Below are 21,630 nucleotides of genomic sequence, written 5' to 3' on the forward strand. Positions count from 1 at the left end.
TCCTTTGTGATTCTCACTATGTCCCAAGAATGGGCACGGCAAAAAGCGCTTGTCAAATTTGTTCATTACATAGTTGCTTAAATATGGATAACAACGAGAGCCAAACACTTCACATAATGAGTAATCAGGGTCCTTCTTGAATAAGACCAAGTGTGGACTTCGGTTGCCCAAAGCAGTTGAAGGAAGCTGATTTATTAAATAGTTCATTGTTGTAAAAGCTTCCACCCAATAGTTGAGTGGCGTAGATGCCTTAAATAGTGTAGCAAGCCCTAGTTCAACAATTTGTTGATGTTTCCTCTCAGCAACACCATTTTTTTTTTTTTTTGGAGTACCTCGACTAGAGAAATGTAGTTATACGCTGCATTCATGAAGATGTGTGAGAAAATTATTCCTCATGAATTCACCTCCTCCATCGGATTAAAAAACTTTAATTTTCTTGTCAAGCTGATTTTCAACTAATTTCTTAAAAGATAGGAAAATCTCATAGAAATCCAACTTTCGCTTCAATGGATACAACCAACATATTGAGAGAAATCATCAATAAATACCCCATAATATTGAAATTTTTTTCATAGAAAGAATTGGGCTTAGTCCCCAAGATCACAATGTATTTTCTCTCCGATGGATGGGAACATTGAGAATTGGATAAAGAAAATGACAATCTAGAACTTTTACTAATCGGACAACTTGTACATAATGTGCCAGTGGATTTATTTACTGAAATCAAATCATCAGACCAGAAAAGCCGTAAAACACGATTATTAAGACGGCGATGCCACGTAAGTTCATCCTTAACTTTGTTTCTCTGAGAAAAGAATGCCATGAAATGCAAGTCCTTATTGGTATATTATCCTTGATGATTACTTCTGACAGATAAAACTAGATACAAGAGATGAAAAGTCGACACACCATTCTTGTCATTCTCTACTGTATTCCAACCGTTAGCAATCAGATTTGGATTTATTATAGTTTAGTTCAACTTAAGTTTACCCTATGATGCCTTTTCAATAGATTTCTGGTGCAAAGATCATAGTGCACGGACCTCGTCCCGGGAATAGTGAGAGGACGCTTGTCATCTCTGGCACACCAGATGAGACTCAAGCTGCGCAAAGTCTTCTTCATGCATATATTCTCACGGGTTTATGATAGTTCACTAACGAAACCATCAGCTCTACATTATTTAGTGGTCTGAACTCTTCCTTATATAATAAATTTTTGTCGTAGGACTTTCATTTCATCTTTCATAGTCACCACTCCGAGGGTTGTACGAAAAGCATAGTGAGAGACTAATGTTCAAAGCGCTATGCATCTCTTAGACCTCTTTTTTTTTTTTTTTGATGATCGAGGATTCACCTGAGCCCCTTATAGGGTCACACCACCCGACTGTGCCTGGTGGCCCCATCAAACGTTGTTGTAAGCCACTATTCGGCGTCAATATCTTGGGGGAGTCTGGCCAAGGATCTCACCACTAGGGCCCCCCACATAAGACACTAGCAACGAGAAGATTCAAACTCCCAACCCTACGGTGGGAAGAGGAAGAACTTACCAACTACGCTACCTGCCAGTGGGTTCTTAGACCTCTTCTTGGAGCTCGAGCTATCCAAAGGTTTAACATATTCGTCTTATTCACCAATTAAGCTTTTTTTTTTTTTTTTTTTCTAGCAGTTTTATTAGAGGTTGTGTTGGGGCCAGCGCTATTGCATTGGTCGGAGGTGGTGTGACTCGATTTCTGTCGTGATTGAAGTGTGAGTTTTTCTAATGTGAACTACACTAATTGAGATTAATATTTATCTTTTTATGAGATTTGTCTTATAAGGTGAGATACAAAGAGTCTTGATTGCTTTAATGAGGGGTTGACTTGTGAGGGCGGAGTAGAGCCTATTTGGGATGAGAGAGTTTGTGGTTCAAAACTTTATAAATAGTGCTTAAATTTCTTTGCTAACCTTGATGCACAAATAATCTCATATAAGGAGTAGTTACTAAATGCTAATTGTGAAAGGCAGTCATCATTGAGCGAACAATATAGAAAGCTATAGAGGAGAAGTATTTGAACTTTTGATCATCACTATTTTGCATCAAGAATAATGGACCAAATCAAGTGCGCAAATCTTTCTTTCTCCATTAGTGTGTTGGGAATTATGTTATGGTGATTCTAGGGTGCTATTTTCGTGGTTTACAAGTAGTATCGAAGCCGCCATTGGAACCTTTAAAATTGGCCTATTTTCGGAATTTTTGTCGGATGAAAATTGACTTTCATCAGACAGACGCGTAGAACTCGTTGAAGTGAGCATTTTGATGGGTGGCGCCCCTCTAATGGACGCTGCATGCGCTGTTGCGGCGTTGAACAGACGTAGGCATCGCAGTGCGTGCAATGGATCGTTGGCAAGGGTGACCTGGTGTGACACCCTAGAACATCGCACTCGGCACGTGTCTTTTAAAATATTATACTCTTTTTATGAATACCATGTGAAAATGAAATCAAACATTAATCCCTGAAGAAAATCACACGAGTGTAGATAACTTATTTCTGCTTTTTTTTTTTTTTTTTTAATTTCACATTTTAGATTTACAAACTAACTAAATTGGCCGTGCAACATACAAAATACCAAAGTCCTGGGTAGGGGTCGAGGTAAGCTATCTCCATACTACACTATGCTCCAAAATATTGTCTGTACGAGGGGTCTAGACTTAAGCTATTATATGATGATAGAACAAGAACCTATAATCTCTTTTTTCACGTGACTTTTGATAAATAATTGAATATGAGAGATGGACACACATTGTTGGATTGAGGGATTAATATGTTCATCATTGTTAGAGATTGCGAAATTTTTTGAGACCACTACCAACTGCCTTAAAATGTTTAGCTATTAGATGAAAGTGTGGTTCAATATTCAAATATTCTTTCACTTCCCCTCGTGCTTTGTCTAGTCTTTTTGTCTAATGCTAAGCATGGATATATTTAATTGGTGAGGCAAATGAGGCCCGAAAGAGTTGAACTCATGAACTCATACTTTGATACCATCTAAGATTTCATAGGACCACATCCAATTGTAATCATGTTATCGGATCAATGGAAAACAATCATTGCAAAAATAAAACTATTATAGGGTTTCCCAGGATCATCGCAAATGGTCATTAAGGGACACTAGAATCTATGGTGGAACAAATAATCTTGGTTGTTGACCGGAAGGATATTAGAATTGCCAAAAGTTGTGCATGGTAATCACTTTAGTGTCAAAAGTTTTTTCTTTTCGAATTATTTAGGTGCCACTTGTTAAAAAAAGGTTCACTTAAGTCCTAACTCCAATTTGGATTGTTGGAAATGTGACGTAGCCATATTTTATTAGTTTCTCAGTTCGGCGTGCTCAGTTAGCATATAATCCCTAAAAGATGTCATCTAAAGTTTTAAATGATGATCATTTGAGTGCCAAATTTTGTTTAAAGTAATTACTTCAGTGCCACTCATCGTTAAAAAGTGATCACTTCAGTGCTAAGCATGCCATGTGGAAATTCCACATGGACTATATAATATGCCAAGTCATATAAAATTTTTAATTATAAAAGTCATGTATTATTTTGGTTGGAATTTCTTGCCATTAAAACTCAAGTGATTATTTTTTTTTCCGATTTGGCATTCAAGTGATCCTACGAAAAATTTTGGCACTAAAGTGAGTATCATACATAACTTTTGACACTTTTAATATTCTTTTACCGTTGTTGATCATGTGGATCCCATGTGTATTGATGTAGATTTTGATTTATATGATTCGCAGGGCCCACATGGTTTGAGTCCATGCAATTATTTTATCATGAGGTCAAAAAAAATCTTGAAGTGATAGTAATGTGAAACAACTTAAACTGGAAAAAAAAAAGGCCGATGGAATGATTTGGTGTTGGAAACTATGTAGGAACCTATAAAAGTCTCTATGCATTTTGTCGACCTCTATTTCTCATGGCCTTTATCATCCGTAGAGCCTGACTGGTGCTGTTGCCGGTGCGAGACGCCAACAATATGACAATCGATTAGTCTAAAATCTTGAAAATCTAAAGAGAAAAGCATATAATTATATTGCGTGTATTAGAAGATTCAATAGTAGAATAACATAGTTCAAACTCCAAACCAAATGTACATAGCCCTTCACAAATCAACAAACACGCTGAAGAAATACAAAACTCGTGAACAAACACATAAAACTAATTTATTACTAGGAAAAAATATAAAAAAAAAGTCATAAATCTATTGCATTGGTGCTAAATTCAATCATAAAATTTTCAATTGAACCAATTTAGTCCGAAATCTTTTTACATCGGTACCAATTTAATCTATTTGGCCAATTTACATAAAAAATTGCTGATGTGGGTGTCAGTTATCTCATGTGACATAGCCGACAACGATGTTGATATTTTTAAATATTTAAATATTTATTGAATTTTTAAAATAATTTTTTTATATTTTTCTTTCCCTTTTCTTAACTTTTTTTTAGGTGGCCCTCCTGAGCCATGGCCACAGGTGGTGCCCATTCTTTTCAATCATCGCGGAGAGCTCAGCAAGCCAACCCAAGTCTTTTTTGCGGTCTCTGCAATGCCATTTTGTTGAAATGGTTAAGTGTCAAGTTAGTGTCAAGTTAGTGTCAAGTACGAGTCCATTGACCTCCAAGCGAAAGTGTTAAATCTTGTCTCAAGTTTGAGCCCGTTGATTAAACACCTAGTCTAAAGTTAATCAGACTGACCGCCTCTAGGATTTTGTGAGATTTTGCTGCAAATGGGATTTGTGGTTTTTTTCATTTACAAAAGCAGAGAACAATTGAAGCCCCACGAGCTGCATTTAATGAAGAGCTCTTAGGAAAGAAAGAACAAGAAAGTTCGGTTCAGAATGGCCACAATTTCTCATTGACCACAAGCTCTCCTATATTAGCAGAGGAGCTCTCATCAGAAGCAACAAGTTAAGTTTAGAGAGCTCCAGAGACAATGAAAGGTGAGAGCTCAGAGAAATTTTTGTGTCCATCGAGTTGACTTGTTAAACACTGGTGGGTATTGGATATAAATTAATATCAAGAAATACTCGAGTTCGTGAGTGATTGTAAACTCTATAATTCTCCGATTTTGTAAATGGATTATTTGCTTACTTTCTCAGTGGTTGTAGTTTCGAACCGAACCACATATATTCTTTGTGTCCATTTATTGTTTCTTGTTGTTATTGTTGTTGTTGTTGTTTTTTTTTTTTTATTTATGTCGATTTTGTAGCTCCTGGCTTAATTGCAAAGTTATGATCCACTTCCGTTATGTCGCCAATTACAACAGAAAGTGTTGGAGAAAATTCCTATGATGTTTCGAAGCTAACAAAACTTATCTAAGTTCTATTCTAAAGATTGCCAGACTTTTGTGTTAAAATCTATCTTACATCAAAAGTCTGTCTACTCGACAAGTTCTAGATTGAACTCAAGAATGAAGACTTAATCGACTCAAAATTATTTTCTTCAAGGTTTCAATATGAACAGATACATCAAAGCTTTTTGGTTGTAAATATCAATTACCATATTGATTATCTTAATTTGAATCAATTTCGAAGAAGTAAATCATTTTGAAGGCAAGCTTATTTGGAAAAAAAATCCACTTATGAAAACCAAGATCCTAATTGTATGGGCAAACGGGACTAACGGACTTTCATCTCAATCTTCAAACGGCTTAATATCTCCTTGATTGATTCTGTCAAATGAGTTGATTGGAAGAATTTCTTTGGAAAATGCCAACGGTTAATAAGGCATGGAGGAGTATTTAAGGAGGTTATTGAAGTCTTTCGAAGAGTGTGTGAAAGAAGAATTCCAAAGTCTGAAGCTTCCAAATCTCTTGTCCTTCATCACTTAGTGCTTTAAACTTGTATTCGAAAGTGAGAAACTCGAGATAGTGATCTTGTGAGAACAGTAGAGACTCCTTATTGAGAAATTGAGATCACTGGGCTGTAACATTCTCTTTCAATACATAGTGGAAACCAACTAAAAGGCTGTCAATATGGGAGAGTGGATGTAGGCTTGACTTAATCCAAACCACTATAAATCTTGTGTTCATTTTTCTTTTCCTCGGACTCCTTTACTTTATTTGTATTAGTTGTTCTACATAGTCTATAATTCATCGGACTCAGTTTAAAAGTAAAGCTTTTTACTGCATATTGCAAAATCTGTTTTCACACCTATTCACCCCCCTCTAAGTGTTCTACTAGCCCTTTTAATTGGTACTAGAGCTTGTGTGCTTACTTTGTTGAAGTGTTTTTACTTCTAAAGCTAAAGATCTTCTATGGCTAGTATTCTGGCTCCAGGAATGATTGAGGGATAAAGCAACACCAGATCATCTTATTTCGATGGAAATGAGTACAGCATATGGAAAAACAAGATGAAGACATTTCTCAGAACCAGAGATCCCTTGGAGTGGGATGTTGTTGAAAAATGAATCAATCCTAAAGCAACATCAGCTTCAGACAAAAGCAAAGATGTGATTGATGCTGATGAATCAACACAAGCTGAAATTACCAAGAGACAGGCTCTTAATGCAAAAGTAATTTACTCTTTATACTGTGCTTTGTCACCCACAAAATATAACTGAATTTCTTCTTGTGAAACAACAAAAGAAGTTTGGAACAAGCTTCATGTTACCTATGAAGGGACTAACCGTGAAGGAAACAAAAATAAACATTATGCTTGGACAATATAAATAATTCAGAATGAAGCTTGGAGAATCTATCTCTGATACATTTAGTCGCTTTACAGAGATTGTGAATGGCTTGACTTATCAAGGCCAACCCATTTCTGGACCAATGAAAGTCAACAAACTACTACGTGGACTTTCAAAGGACTAGAATCATGTGAAGACTTCAATCGGGAGAGACTAAAAGGATTATGCCTCTATTTGTAGATGAACTAATAGGCACACTTCATTCGTATGAAGTGGAGCAAATCAATGATGAGGAAGATCCAAAAGGTAAGAAATCAATTACTTTAAAATCTAACATTAAATCTAACGATACAGATTTGGAAGATGATATGGATGATGAAGAATTGGCCCTTATGATAAAGAAATTCAAAAGACTGAACATAAAAGGTAGAAGATTCAATTGGAAGAAGCAAGGCTTGCAGAACTCCCAGAAGAAACCTACAGAAGAAACTGAAACTAGCAGGGATGTAATATGCTTTGAGTGCAAGAAAAATGGTCATATCAAACTAGGTTGTCCCTTGTTGAAAAAGAAGAAAGGGAAGTCTGAGAAATACAAAAAGGCTTTCAAAGTAGAAACATGGAGTGACACCAAATGTGAAGAAAGCAAAGAAGAATTCGCAAACATATGTCTAATGGCTCACTCGGAGTTAGACTTAGAATTAGAGATAGATACCGATTCAGACTCGACAAAGAAATTGATGTTAATAACTTTGAAATTCCTGTTAAAGTCTCTATGTATATAGAAAAACTTTGCCTCAATCTTAAATCTTCTCGTAAAAAGATCTCTGAACTAAAAAATGAGAATTCTAGGCTCAGGTAACATGAAATTTATTGGAAAGAAAAGTTTGAAAATTTGAAAAGAAATTTTGACGATTTGAAAGAAAATGTGATTCTTTCTCAAAGAAAATGTTGTTTTAAAAATGGAGATCTCAGATATTTCAAAAAGGTTTTCAAAAGGATTAGAAAAGTTAGAGAAAATTTATATAGTTCAAATACCCTATTTTAATAAGTCTGGTCTAGGTATGAATAATGAGACCGTTCCCTTAATTGATTTTCCTAAATTAAAAGAGAGACTTAAATAAAAACCTGCAAAAACATTTTATAAAAATCATTTTTAAAAAGTGTTTGTAAAACCTGTTGGCCGAAGTGTTCTAAGATGTTCTAAGTGTTACAGCTCATAACATTTCAAAAAGGATTGTTCCAAGGTTTGAAGACCATTTAAGAAAGATTGGGCAAGAACTGTTGTTAATACTAACACTCCCAAACCTAAGAAAATCTAGGTACCAAAGAAAATTTGACTTTTTATTCTAATTGCAGGTCGCTATTAAAAGAAAAATCAAATGGTATTTGGATAGTGGCTGTTCGAGGCATATGATAGGAGACTCAAGCTGTTTCGAAAAGCTTGACAAGCTAAAAAGAGGAAAAGTTTCTTTTGGAGGAAACAGTAAAGGAAAGATTATAAGCTGTGGAACTGTGAAGATTGGAAGTTTGACTATCAACAATGTTTCCCTGGTGAAAGGTTTAAACTATAATCTTCTTAGCATAAGTTAGCTTTGTGATATTGGTTTCATAATAAACTTCCAAGAAGGCCTTTGATCTTGAATAAGTCAAGACTTCTCTCAATCCTTTACCGGGCGAAGGCATAGCAATATATACCTTCTAGATGTAAACCCATAAAGTTCATAGTGTCTTATATTCATTTAAGATGAAGCAAGTCTTTGGCATCGAAAGCTTGGTCACGTAAATATGAATCAGATTGCCAAGATTTCTTTTAAGAAGCTGGTTCGAGGGCTTCCTAATCTGGGTTATCGAAGATTGAGTTATGCACTCCCGTGTCTTGGGAAAATATGTCGAAGTTCTTTTAGACCAAGAAATCAGGTTTCTACCAGTCGAGTGTTGCAGCTTTTTTATATGGATCTCTTTGGGCCAATAAGAACTTAGAGTCTTGGTGGAAAGAAATATTGTATGGTAATCGTGGATGATTATTCTCATTTTACTTGGGTGTTCTTTTTAGCAAATAAGTCTGAGACTTTTGCATACTTCTCAAACTTTGCCAAGAAAGTTCAGAACAAGAAAGGTTATGCAATTTCAAGCATAAAGACAGATCATGGAAGAGAATTTGAAAATTAAGATTTTGCAGACTTCTATAATGAATATGGTTTTCAACATGTTTTCTCCTTTCCATATACTCTAGAACAAAACGGGGTCATGGAAAGGAAAAATAGATCTTTATAGGAGATGGCCATAATTCTTTTGATAGAAAGAAAAATACCCTCTTGCTTTTGGGTAGAAGCAATTTCTATTGCATGTTATATTATTAACATGGTGTTTTTAAGGCCTATCCTAGAAAAGACTCCCTATGAAGTATATAAAGAGAAGAAGCCAAATGTCTCCTACTTTCCTGTCTTTGGCTATAAATGCTTTGTCTTGAAGAATGCGAATGATCAATCTGGAAAGTTTGAAAAAAAAAAATCAGACGAATGAATTTTTCTTGGCTATTCAACTTCAAGCAAAGCTTACAGGGTCTTTAACAAGAAGACTTAATTTTTGGAAGAATCTATGAATGTCAGATTTTAGGAAAATATTCAGACTCACCCAGATCAGGTTCAACTTGAAGAGTCTGAATGAGTTCTAGACTTAACAAAGTTTGTCTCCTCTATGTGTTCCAACAATGACAGCTTACTTAAGCTGATTATCGTAAACTACCCAAAACAACTTGAGCAAGTGGAAATGACAACATTGTACTCAAGAACTAGAAAGATGTAGCAAGGAACATAAAAAAGCAGAGGACTATAGAAAATGAAGAGATAAAATCTCACACTGCATGTTGTACACAAGTAAAGACATTTATCATTCACAAAAGATGATTGTCCAAGAAGACAATCAACTCAAATTTCCCTAGGAAATTTTAACGAACACCTACCAGGCTAATTATAGCAACTACTACAAATACATATAATCTGCGATTCTTGCCATCTTCATAGAGTCAATCTCAAAACAAATCGATTCACTCCTAACATTAGAAAATTAAAATCACGAATCGAGTTAATTTCTCTAACAGCCATGATGACTTTGAAAGGGAAAATCATTCTCCGTCATTTCTTTTAGCAATATAGAGCCGAAGGAGCTTGCCGACCGGTCTTTGGAGCAATCAGTGTTAACAGTTTTCTCATCTCGTTATGCAAGAGAGATCAATTTTTTTTCCGTTCAATTGAAGAATGGGCCAGCTTATCCGTTAGTTTCAAATAGGTGCACATCGTCCGATAATCTTCTAGAAGAAAACACGGGCGAAGGTGACACTCGGCGAAGGTTGGCCTTGCCCGAGGCTAGATCTGAGTGAGGTTTGCAAGGCTAGATCCGGTGAGGTTGACCCTTGTCGAGGCTTGGCCTCACCATGGCCTCACCATGGCCAAGTGAGGCTAGCTTGCTCAAGCGACGATGGCGATCACCAAAAGGAAGAAGAAGAAATGAGAGAAAAAAAAATCATAAAAAGAATAAAATATTGAAATATATTGAAATATTATTAAAAATTATTAATATTAGTACCAACCATACCACATAAGTTAGTTGGCGTCCTTGTTAGCAATATATAACCAAAATTACTGAGAATAATTGAATTAACATCAAGTCAAAACGTTTATGATTAAATTGACACTAGTTCAAAAAGTTTAAGATTGAATTGGCATCAATTCAAAATGTTTACAATTAAATTAACACAATCAAAAGGTTTATGACTGAATTGATATCAATTCATCAACCGAACTAGTGTGATCCTAGCCAAATTTCTCTGAAAGAGTAACGAAAACTTTCGTGGCTACAATGGTGGCCAAAAAAAGAATATGTACCTTTTTAGCTATGAAATGTCTCATTGCCACGATTTTTCAGTTATGAAAATTGCATTGGTAGAGATGATTTAATCAATACTAAATTTGACGCTTCGGCCACGGGTATGATTAACCATGAAATTTTGCATCACCAAATCTACAAAAAACCGACCAAATTCTCGTTGCAAGAGGTTGGTCCTTTAGCGACGAAATAAAATCCGTAACTATTGGGTGGTGACGAAAAGTAACTTTTTTGCTATAAAATTACTAGAATTCGTCGGTGGGACACGCCTGACTTGTTCCTGAGGAGATCGAAGTTGAGTTTCGTTTGTGAATTAGGCCGACGAAGGATATTTTTGCATATCCTTTCCCCATATCTTACTATTTTTCATGTTTTGCAGACCGTAATTAGCTTGTCGTATGCGGTCCATCTCCACATCACTAGGAAGGACCGCGATAGAATAGCATCGTCGCACGCTCTTTTCCCTTGTAGATAGTCATCCGTACTATTATTGTACTTCCACTTAATTTTTTTTTTAAAAATTGTTTTCTCTCTTCTTTTTTTTTTGATCGACTAAATTAATTTCCTTTGACCAGCTCTTTTTACCACGCTAAATAGTGAAAAATGAAAAGAACATTTTTTTATTAACAAATTTCTCTCAAAACAACTAGAAGGCTTTATCAAATCTCAATCATAAAATAATGCAGGGCCACATCCCTCCGAATTTTCATTATATTGCAAATCATCATCCTAAAACCAAAACTTTTTCTGTATTCATTCCCGTTGATATAGACTTTGTGGAAGTTACTCAAAATCAATATCGTCAAGAATCCTAATAAAACAATAACACAAAAATGTCGAGTCCCTAAGAGAGTAGAATCAAGCTCCCTTCATGGAGAAAAGATTTTCTGCAACAATTAAGCCTCTTCAAGAACCTCTTCATCTTCACATGTTAGATGTTTTTCAGATATGAAGATGATTGTTCGCATGTTAGATCCTGTATAGTAGACCGGGACATATTCTGTTCTCGAAAGACAATTAAAAATTAAATGGTGGGCAAAATTTGCCCCTCAATTTGCAAATGAAGAAGCGGTTATGGTTCGCTGCAAATCCTACCGGTCAAAATCACGACCATCAGAACAAACTCAATTTTTCCTCAACCAAGGTCAACATCAAGCTCAATTCGCAGCAGCTCCAGATCAAAAGTCTCTGCTAAAATTAGTTCGTGAGACGGTGTCTCAAGCAGGGTCTGACGATGAAGAAGTAGAAAAACAGTTTCGCTCCTCAACATGGAAATGATTGCCATGGCAAAAACCTCATATAGCAGGCAATAACTTTATAATGTAACAGAAGTGTCCAATAATAGAACTCATGTAACAGTATTCCTCAATATTGTATATCATGGAAGCCATAGCAGCACATTTCCTTTTAGGATCAAATTCCCTTCATTTGCCTGAATTCAAGGTATATCTTCAACATGTGAATTCACGAGATTGAAACCATTTGCAATGGTAGTGCGTGTATCTTGTCACGAGTGAATGGTTCTGGACCTTCAGCACCTCGATGGGGGTAAATGTGGTGGGGCTTGCCCACTTCAAGGAGTTAAACATGAGTGGTGCTAAGTGACGATCTCCTCGGAATCCGAATATCTCATAGCAGACGCAAGTCCTCAAAGAAACATCCAGAGGGTAGCCACGGCTGTTGATCCTCCCTCCCTTTCCCCATCCTGCACAGGAAATATAATATGTAGGACCACCAAAAATGTTGTCAAGAGATGGAGTGGAGTGGGTATTTGAATAAAAGAAAAATGAAATTTAATCTTTGACCAGGCAACCAGTTTACTAACATGTTTTGACCTGCAGGGGTCAGTCAGAAATTAGCTGTCACATTCGCTTACTCAAACCTCTGCTATCAGTTCCGTTTGTCCATCTGCACCGTAGCAGTTGGGAGAAAGAAAGCTTCTTATTTTCAATGATGATCTGAACATGTTAAAAGGATATTATCTAACAAATCTAGGTATTTATATGGAATTTCATTATGGTATTTTTTTTACTACGCAAGGCCTACATTATAATTAGTCAACGCAATTATGTACTTAGAGTTGAATATAAAGTTTGATTGACCGTGATTATATTTTCATAATTAATTCTCCTAAACAGTTCAAAGAATGAAAATAGGGAAAATATATTCATACAAAAATAGATTGTCTTAAAAAATAATTTACTATGCTAAAAAGATTCTTTTGCAAATGATTAAATATTTTACTATGTATGGGAAAGCTGACTTCCATGGCGATAGAGTATCAAACTTCTAGGGGCACAACAAATGAACCTATTGCTAGAACAAAATGTGCAACTAGGAATACAATCCCAACTCAGTTCTTAAGCTATTGCAAATGATACTGCACACTCAATGTCAAAACTTTGATTCATCCTTCCACGAGTCCTTATTGAGTATGTATGACAAATGAGGGCCAGGGTAATAGTGAGTCTATCCTGTACATCAGCAGCAATCCCCTCTTCATTTTTTTTTTTTTTTTTGGCTTTCTCTATGTAGCTAAGCCTCATTTTCAGTTTTGTAAGATAATGGGAACCCGGTGAACGACTCTCAATTGATGTTAATAACTAGATTCACCTGATATAACAAAAACTGGAGTACCTTTTCATAGTCCTGAAAATTCCCATGGATAGGCGCCACCTTGCCTTGTGGAATGACCCAGACCTCATCTGAGCTTCCAGCTATTAGATGCTCATCATGACTAAGCTACAAATCAAGGTGAAAAGAGGGCTATTAGCTGTGAAAATGATCCATTGTTGGTCAAATTGAAGTATTTTGTCAACAAAATCAATCTCACCATCTCAATTGCTCCTCGGAACAAGACCATACCTTGAATGAGCACCTCAGCCACATCCAAATCCTCCAGTTGTGGATAGGCAAACAGCAGAGTCGCACTCACTCATCCTTGGACAAGAAACTAACAATTTACAAAGATAATTCTTCAGTAGTCACTACTCATTAAAGCAAAGCTTAAAGACCACATTTATAAACAGAGCCCAATACTACCTACAAGCACAGATATCACAACTGTTTGGCATTACAGATTACTCCAATACAAAAAATTGATCAGGCTAACTGTTCTATTCCAAATATTTTCCAAGTCGAAATGATTAGATTGGTTTCTATTCCATTATAAGTTAGATATATGATGACAGAACAGAGGCTCTCTGTAGCTGTTATCACTGATTGATTCTTCTATATTTTCAATGTAACATCATATTCCAATAAGTTCAATTAGTGCAAGAACAACAACAAGCTAACTGAAAAAGTATTTGAAGTCATAAGGTGGACAAAAAGAGCACACTTACCGGATAATTGGATGGCTCATCAAGCAAAACTCGGTGAGGTTTTTTCAAAGTTATCTTGGCAAATGCAACTCTGCTTTTTTGAGCACCTATTTATATGGTCAAAGCACCATGTTACATGTGCAATAACATCCAAAAAGCCTCAGAGTAGTACATAGTGAACTACACTTGAGATTGCAAATTGACTAACCTCTATTAGGGCTTCACAATGTCATACAACAATTGCTTCAAAAAAAATTTACATATGCAAACGTAGCGGAGAGGGAGGCAATGTATCATAAAAGGTATACATTGGTTGAAGTGCAAGATTTCCAATTATACCAAAGGAACACAATGAGCTCGAAGCTTTTCGATCGAAAATCCTTGCAAGAAGAATGCCACATAAGAAGGTATTTGCAGATAAAACGACATGATGTATAACAAAATCATATTCCGCAGTGGAGTAAATGCAAAGAATCGATACTTTAAAGACCTGAATAGATTTGCCCTAGAGGTCACTGCTCATAGCAAACACAAAGGCAGACAATATATTGTTACAATCTCAATCAAATAAGCACGAGTATATAGGCTAAAAATTTCTAGCAAGCTATAAACACAAATAGAATGGTGATCTATGGAATATCAATGCCATCATGATGGGGTTGTATTAAAAGCTTGGAGCAATGAGCTGCCCCAGAATTATGTCCCAAATAGATTGCTTAATACTACAAAGGATCATCATCAATAAATAAATAAAAAAGGTTTTCGATTCTAAAGAAAACCATTAAAAAAAACAATGAATGAGCTAGGACACAAGAAAAAGATGGTGGGAAGAGAACATACAAGAAACGCAGAGTTGAACATATGCCATCAATATAGCAAGAGGCAGCACTAAGTGAATTTCGACCTACAGTTTATTGTCCAACGAAACAGACCCGATCCAACCCAACGAGAAATCCCGCTCAATTGTCAGTCTTCGACTTTTAGTGGTAGAGCTCGCCTACTTCCTAAGAATGGGTTTTTTTTTAGCATGATAATATTTTCATAATTAATTCTCCAAAATAGTGCCAAATAGTGAAAATGGGGAAAATATATTAATATAGTTTTCTCACAAAATAGAATGTCTTACAAAATAATTTACTGTGCTAAAATATTCTTTTGCAAATGATTAAATCATTTTAGCGTGCATGAGAAAACTGACTTCGGCGGCGATAGAGTATCAAATTCCCAGGGGCACAACAAATGAACCTATTGCTAGAACAAAATATGCAAAGAATCATAAATTATACCAGGATTGCAATCCCAACTCAGTTCTTAAGCTATTGCAAATGATATTGTATGCTCGATTTCAAAAACTTAGACTCATCATCATTCCACGAGCCCTTATCAAGTATAAATGACAAATGAGGACTAGTGTAACTGTGAGTCCATCCTGTATATCAGTAGCAATCCTCTCTTCATCCTTTTTTGCTTTCTCTATGTAGCTAAGCCTCATTTTCTGTTCTGTGAGATAATGAGAACCCAATGAACCACTCTTAGTTGATGGCAATAACTAGATTCACCTGATTCAATAAAAACAAGAGTACATTCCTATAGTCCTGGAAATTCCCATGGAGAGGTGCCACCTTGCCTTGTGAAACCACCCAGACCTCATCCAAGCTTCTAGCTATTGGATGCTCATCGTGACTAACCTGCAAATCAAGGTGAAAATAGGGCTATTAGCTGTGAAATGATCCATCATTGGTCAAATTGAAGTATTTTGACAAGAAAATCAGTCTCACCATCAGAATTAATCCTTGGAACAAGACCAAACCTTGAATGGGCGCCTCAGCCACATCCAAATCCTACAGGTGCGGATAGGCAAAAAAACAAAAACACTAATCATTAGACAAGAAACTAACAATTTACAAAGATAATTCTTTAGTCACTGGTCATTAAAGCAAAACTTAAAGACCGGATTTACAAACAAAAAGGGGTCCACATATTTGTATGTAAAGCCCAATACTGCCTATAGGCACAAAGATCAGTACCATTTGGTATTGTAGATTGCTCTATTTCGAATATTTTCCACATTGGAACAATTAGATTGGTTTCTGTTCCATTATTTGCTAGATGTATGATTACAAGGGCTACCAGCAGTTGTGACCACCATTTGGTTCTACTATATTTTTAATGTAAAGACCGGATTCCGACAAGTTCAATTAGTACAAGAACAATAACAAGCTAACTAAAAAAGTAATCAAAGTCATAAAATGGAGAAATATAGTAGAACTTACCAGATGATAGGATGGGTCGTCAAGCAAAACTATGTGAGGTTTCTTGAAAGTTATCTTGCCAAATGCAACTTTGCTTTTCTAACCACCTATTTATATGGTCAAAGCACCATGTTATATGTGCAATAACATCCAAAAAGCCTTGGAGAAAGTACACAGTGAACCACAATTCAATTACAAATTATCTAACTTTTAATAGAGCTTCACAATGTCATGAGAACATTACTTCAACAAAAATTTATACATGCAACACTAGCACAGAGAGAGGAGATATACCAGGCAAGATACAAATTGGTTGAATCGCGAGATTTCCAATTACTCCAAAGGAGCCCATGTCAGCTCGAACATTTTGTTCCGGAACTCCCTATGGGAAGAATGCCACATGAGAAGGTATTTTAAGATAAATGAAATCATATTCCGCGGTCAAGAAAACGGAAATGCCAACCTAGAGGTCACCACTGACGATGCAAACCGAGAGGCGGGTAGCCTATCATTACAATCTCAATCAAACAAGCATAAGTATATTTGCTAAAAAATTCTAGCAAGCTGAGAGCAACAGTTCTAAAGCCACCAGAGTTCAAGACCCAACCAAAAAGAGATTTATGGAATATTAATGCTGTCACGTGAAAGCTTGGAACCATGAGCTAACTCAAAATTTTATCCCAGTTGACTGTTTAATACTACCAAGAATCATCATTAAAAAAAGAAAAAGAAAAGAAGGTTCCCAATTCTAAAGAAAACCATAAAAAGAAAAAACCACATCCCCTTTCTTCACAATCACATCACAGCTTCCATAAAACTAATCATCCTTTTAGATTTTGGAAAAGATTTATTCTTATTTAGATCATATTCACTAGAAGTATAATTCAGAACATAGCAATGCAACAAATATATTTAATTGCTTCTTCCTTTTATGATAAATTGCAAAAAAAAAAAAAGAAAAAAAAAATAAAATTTAAGACAATGACACAATGACACTAACAGCATTAGCCCTACCTGAGCAACGTTCGCACATGATCCTTCCAAGAGATTCTGCTAATGCAAGATCACAATGGTATCTGCAAGACAACCAAAGTGAATGAGCTTAAGGGCCCAGGAAAAAAGATTTTGGGAAGAGAACATATGATAGACACTGAAAATGTAGAGGACTATGATTGTGGAATGCTACGATTCTTCGTGATGGTGCGATTTCATTCACAAATGGTTTGGGCATCAAGCAGAAATGAGGATATGTCATCAACATAGCAAGAGGCAGCACTATGAGCGTTTCATCGTACATTTTAAATCATCCAACAAAACAGAGTCAATCCAACTCAACGAGATCCCCCACCCAAACATTAGTTCGTATTGAGATCGAATTGAGAAAGTAGAATGGAAAAGGATGCCTTCAAAACCAAAAATAACTTACTCGAACCCTAAGAAAGTTCACTGTAGTGTAGATGCACGAATCAATTCATCAGATTGGCTACCAAATGCAGATTTGAGGGATCTCTTCGATGAGGGGCCAATAGTCACTAGTGAGTTTTGCACATCTCTGTATGTCCAATTGTTGGAGGGAGGGAGGGAAGCCATCCTCTGGCAAGTACCTCAACTCGGGGCAATATCCAATCAATAACGACTGGAGAGAGGAGAGATGGTTGCGGAGACCACTCGATAGTCTTTCCGTGTTTCTCAAATCATATATCCAAAGACAGGTTAGAGAGGAAGGAAAGAGACTCCAGGCATCCTCATCCTTCGAAGGAAACCACTCATTCTCTCCCTCCCCTCCCATGTTAAAATCAACGGTCAGATACTCGAGAGATGTGAGCAGGTGTAACCCCCACTCTCTCACTGGCTGCTTCAAATCCACGAGCCCCCAAATTCTAAGCTCTCGCAATTTGGGAGGCAAACCTCCTTTTGGGAAGCACTTGATATTTGGGCAATATTTAATTTCTAGCTTTTGGAGGGATGTAAGATGATGCCACTTATTTGGCAGGGACTTTATCATCGGACATCCCCCAAGTGTAAGACTCCGCAAGGTGATAGGAAGGGGTGGGAAGTCATTTATCTCCAATAGCGGACACTCCCATATTTCCAATTCAATGAGATTGTTACAGTTGGCAATGTTACAGTTGGCAATAGACTTTATCATAGAACAACGATTAAGAACAAGACTCAAGAGGGTTACGGGAAGGGGAGGGAAGTCCTCTATCTCCAATGCTGGACAATTATAAATATCCAATCGAGTGAGATGGGAGAGTGTGTGAAGGCATTGTGGTAAGCTTCCCATATTTTGACAATCGTTAATTGTCATTGTTTCAAGCGATTCTATGGCAATCCCTTCCAACGACTCCACTCCCTCACAATTGTCTATATGAAGTGCCTTCAGAGGAGCAAGTCTACCCTTGGCAAATGAAAAGGATATCGGAGAATCATAGTGATGTATCTTAAGAGATTCAAGTTGAGAAATCGAATTATTGCTGCTGGGGTCACCTTGAGGAATGTTTAGAGCCATGATTTTTGGACAATTCTTAATCACCAAATGTCTAAGTGTGTGCATCTTGCTTGGAAGCTTTTTTAAACTTGTGCAATTCACCAATTCTATCCTTTCAAGGTTGTAGGGTAGCTCTATCTCTCCTTCTCTTGCCACAAAAGATGTGAATCGAGGACATTTTATAATGTCTAAATTCTCGAGGCAATTGAGATTTCGTGTTTCATTTCCATCTTGCCACAAGTAGGTTAGCTTGTCACATAGTCCTATATGAAGCTTCCTTAGCTTGCCCAAGCAACTCATAAACCGATGATCAAAGGAAACAAGCTCTATGAGTTTGTTAATTTTGAGAACTGTCAAAGAAGTTAGCTTGAACAAGCTCTTTAAGATCTCCTTACTACAATCCTCAAGGTATAACTCATCGAGAGATGGAAGACATAACTCATTGGTTGAGTTATTCAATTGTTGGCATGAATGAATTTCAAGCTTTATAAGATGATCAAGTTGACAAGGCAATGTCTCGACCAGCGAAGGACAGCTCCGGACAACAAGATGCTCAAGACAAGATAATGGGACTTCTTCTTTAAGGCCCCCTGCATAAGGAGACCAATCCTTCCATGCCAACATCTCTTCGAACTGCAAAGTAATTAAGGACGAAAAAGGCCTATCACCTCCATAAAAATTAGAGCCTATTATTCTTACCGCATTTAGACCTTTAAGAGATAATTCTCTCAATGAAGGTAGTTGTCCAAGTGAAGGCAACGATGTGACATAAGGACAATGCCACAAACACAAAGACACCATCTGAGAATACGATGAACCATCTAACCATGATGGGAATTTGGCACCGCCATAGTTCAAAATAGTAAGATTTTCAAGATTAATGTGAGGTCGCAAAGACTCAAGCACCTGTGATTCATGCTTATCATTCCGAAGAATTCCAAAATCTTCATCCCAATGCAAGAATAATTTTCTTAGGTCTTGCTTTTCTAACAAATTAGCATCAACAGCATCTCTAACATCTTCCACCTTTTGTAATTTTGATATGAATAATTCTCCTTGAAGATGTGACAAGTTCTTTAACTCCTTTAACTGTAGGCCCTTCTCTGTTCCTACCACAAACTTGGACAAGATAGTAAGATTCTTCAAATTATTGATACCCAATGGCATCTCTTTTAGACTTTCTGTATCTCTAATATCAAGAAATTGTAAGCTGACTAACTTTGTGATACCGTGAGGCAACTTTGAAAGCCGATGACAACCTCTTAAGATCAAAGCTTGTAATTTGCACAAGTCGCCAATTGACTCAGGTAATCTTTCGATGTTAGTGTACGAGAAATTGAGATATCGAAGATGTTTTAATTCACCAACACAATTCGGTACCTCTACAATGGTACAATGACATAATGAAAACACCCTCAAATACTTCAAGTTTGTTAGCAAGTCGTGCAACACCTTGTTGGAAATAGAGAATTTAATTGGGCCCTCACTAGATCCAACATGCATTAGAATTAAACTTCTTAAGACCTTTAATTCATGATATGCTCTTAAGCATTTTGATGTAACAAGCCATGATGAGACGAATGATGCATAACGAGCTCTCCCAAGAGATGCATCATCTTCATAAACTACCACCTGAGACTCCCTAGAGCTAAAGCACATTGCACCCTCAATTGACTTTGCTAGATCATTCAAAAGATCATGCATTGAAAACTTAGATTTGTCAACACTTGATTTTTGAAGAAATGATCTAGATACTAACTCATCGAAGTAACTCCGTCCTAATTTCAACTTATTTTCCTTTGTTTTTTGTCCATCTAAAAATCCCTCTGCTATCCATAGGAGTACGAGCTCATCCCTCTCAATTTCATAATCCTTGGGAAATATTGCACAATAAGAAAAACATCTCTTCAAATAGGAAGGAAGATGGACATAGCTTAATCTCAAAATAGGGAGAACCTCATCATTCTTCATTGTTGGAAGATCCCCTATTATGTTGTTTAAGGTATCTTCCCATTCACTGGGATTCATTTTATTACGTAGGGCACCACCAAACATCTTCACTGCCAAAGGTAAACCTTTACATCTTTCAGCTATTTTCTTGCCAATTGTTTCAAATTCCGAGTGGCTCTTAAAATTTGTTGCTTCAAGAGCATGAAAGGCTAATAAGCTTGTACAATCATCAAGGGACAATTCCTTCAAAAGATACGGATGAGCTCTTGTCAGTTTAACAACAGCAAGGTTGCGAGTCGTAACAATAATCTTGCTTCCCCTAGCACCCACTACAAATGGCTTTAAGAGGTCAGTCCATTTTTCGTACTTCTCATTCCATATATCGTCTAGAACCACAAGAAACTTCTTTTCGAAAAGATTGTCCCTCAACTTAACTTGAAACTCATTTAGATCTTTGCCCTCACAGGGCAACCCAGTGATTGACCGCAAAATAGTCTTTGTTATGTCGAGAACATCAAAAACATCTGAAACACAAACCCATGCTCTCATCTCAAAACATCTATCCACTCTGGCATCATTATATAGCTGTTGAGCCAAGGCAGTCTTTCCGATACCGCCCATCCCAACTATGGGGACTATGCTCAGCGTGGCATTAGAATTTTTGACCTCATTGATCAATAGTTTGAGTATTTGTTCTACTTCCTTCTCCCTACCAAAAATTGAGGCTCCGATAGAGAAGTGGTTATCCTTTTGCCGGTGTAGTTGGATTTGTCCACAACATTCTCTCTCAAGTTTAGATGAACCTTTCTAGTGACAATTGCTTCCAATCGGCCATTGATCTCTTCTACCTTGGTTTCAGACATGAGTGAGGGTGGTCGGCTAGAGACAAAGAACTTCAATTTCCCCAAACCTTTGTTTATGCTAGATTCTGCCTCTGGCTTAACTTGAGCAGCCTTAATCGCAAACTCATCGAGCAAGTCTTCCATTTCATAGGCCAAGTCCTTAACCCTGTCTAGCCATAGTTTCACTTGATGGTTACCACTAAGTTGCTTGTTCTCTG

The 21,630-nt window shown here is 36.7% G+C and overlaps 1 protein-coding gene and 1 long non-coding RNA gene across 2 annotated transcripts; both read right to left on the minus strand.

Annotated features, from left to right (window-relative positions):
- Positions 1 to 11,836: 11,836 nt before the first annotated feature.
- LOC108957412 lies at positions 11,837 to 16,505 on the minus strand. The gene is made up of 9 exons (XR_005552954.1): positions 16,424 to 16,505; positions 16,151 to 16,236; positions 15,656 to 15,718; positions 14,086 to 15,565; positions 13,899 to 13,984; positions 13,388 to 13,507; positions 13,192 to 13,296; positions 12,380 to 12,462; positions 11,837 to 12,259 (listed from the first exon to the last, which is right to left on the minus strand). It is a non-coding gene; the product is annotated as an uncharacterized LOC108957412 (long non-coding RNA).
- A 637-nt stretch (positions 16,506 to 17,142) lies between these two features.
- On the minus strand, positions 17,143 to 21,226 carry LOC120295379 (putative disease resistance protein At3g14460). Its single transcript, XM_039316456.1, has 2 exons — positions 17,556 to 21,226; positions 17,143 to 17,205 (listed from the first exon to the last, which is right to left on the minus strand). Exon 1 carries the CDS (start codon positions 21,189 to 21,191, stop codon positions 17,613 to 17,615), a length of 3,579 nt encoding a protein of 1,192 aa, XP_039172390.1. The 5' UTR covers positions 21,192 to 21,226; the 3' UTR covers positions 17,143 to 17,205; positions 17,556 to 17,612.
- Between the last annotated feature and the right edge of the window lie 404 nt (positions 21,227 to 21,630).

Source organism: Eucalyptus grandis, chromosome 7 (assembly GCF_016545825.1).
Source record: "Eucalyptus grandis isolate ANBG69807.140 chromosome 7, ASM1654582v1, whole genome shotgun sequence".
In the NCBI taxonomy this organism is placed as follows: domain Eukaryota; kingdom Viridiplantae; phylum Streptophyta; class Magnoliopsida; order Myrtales; family Myrtaceae; genus Eucalyptus; species Eucalyptus grandis.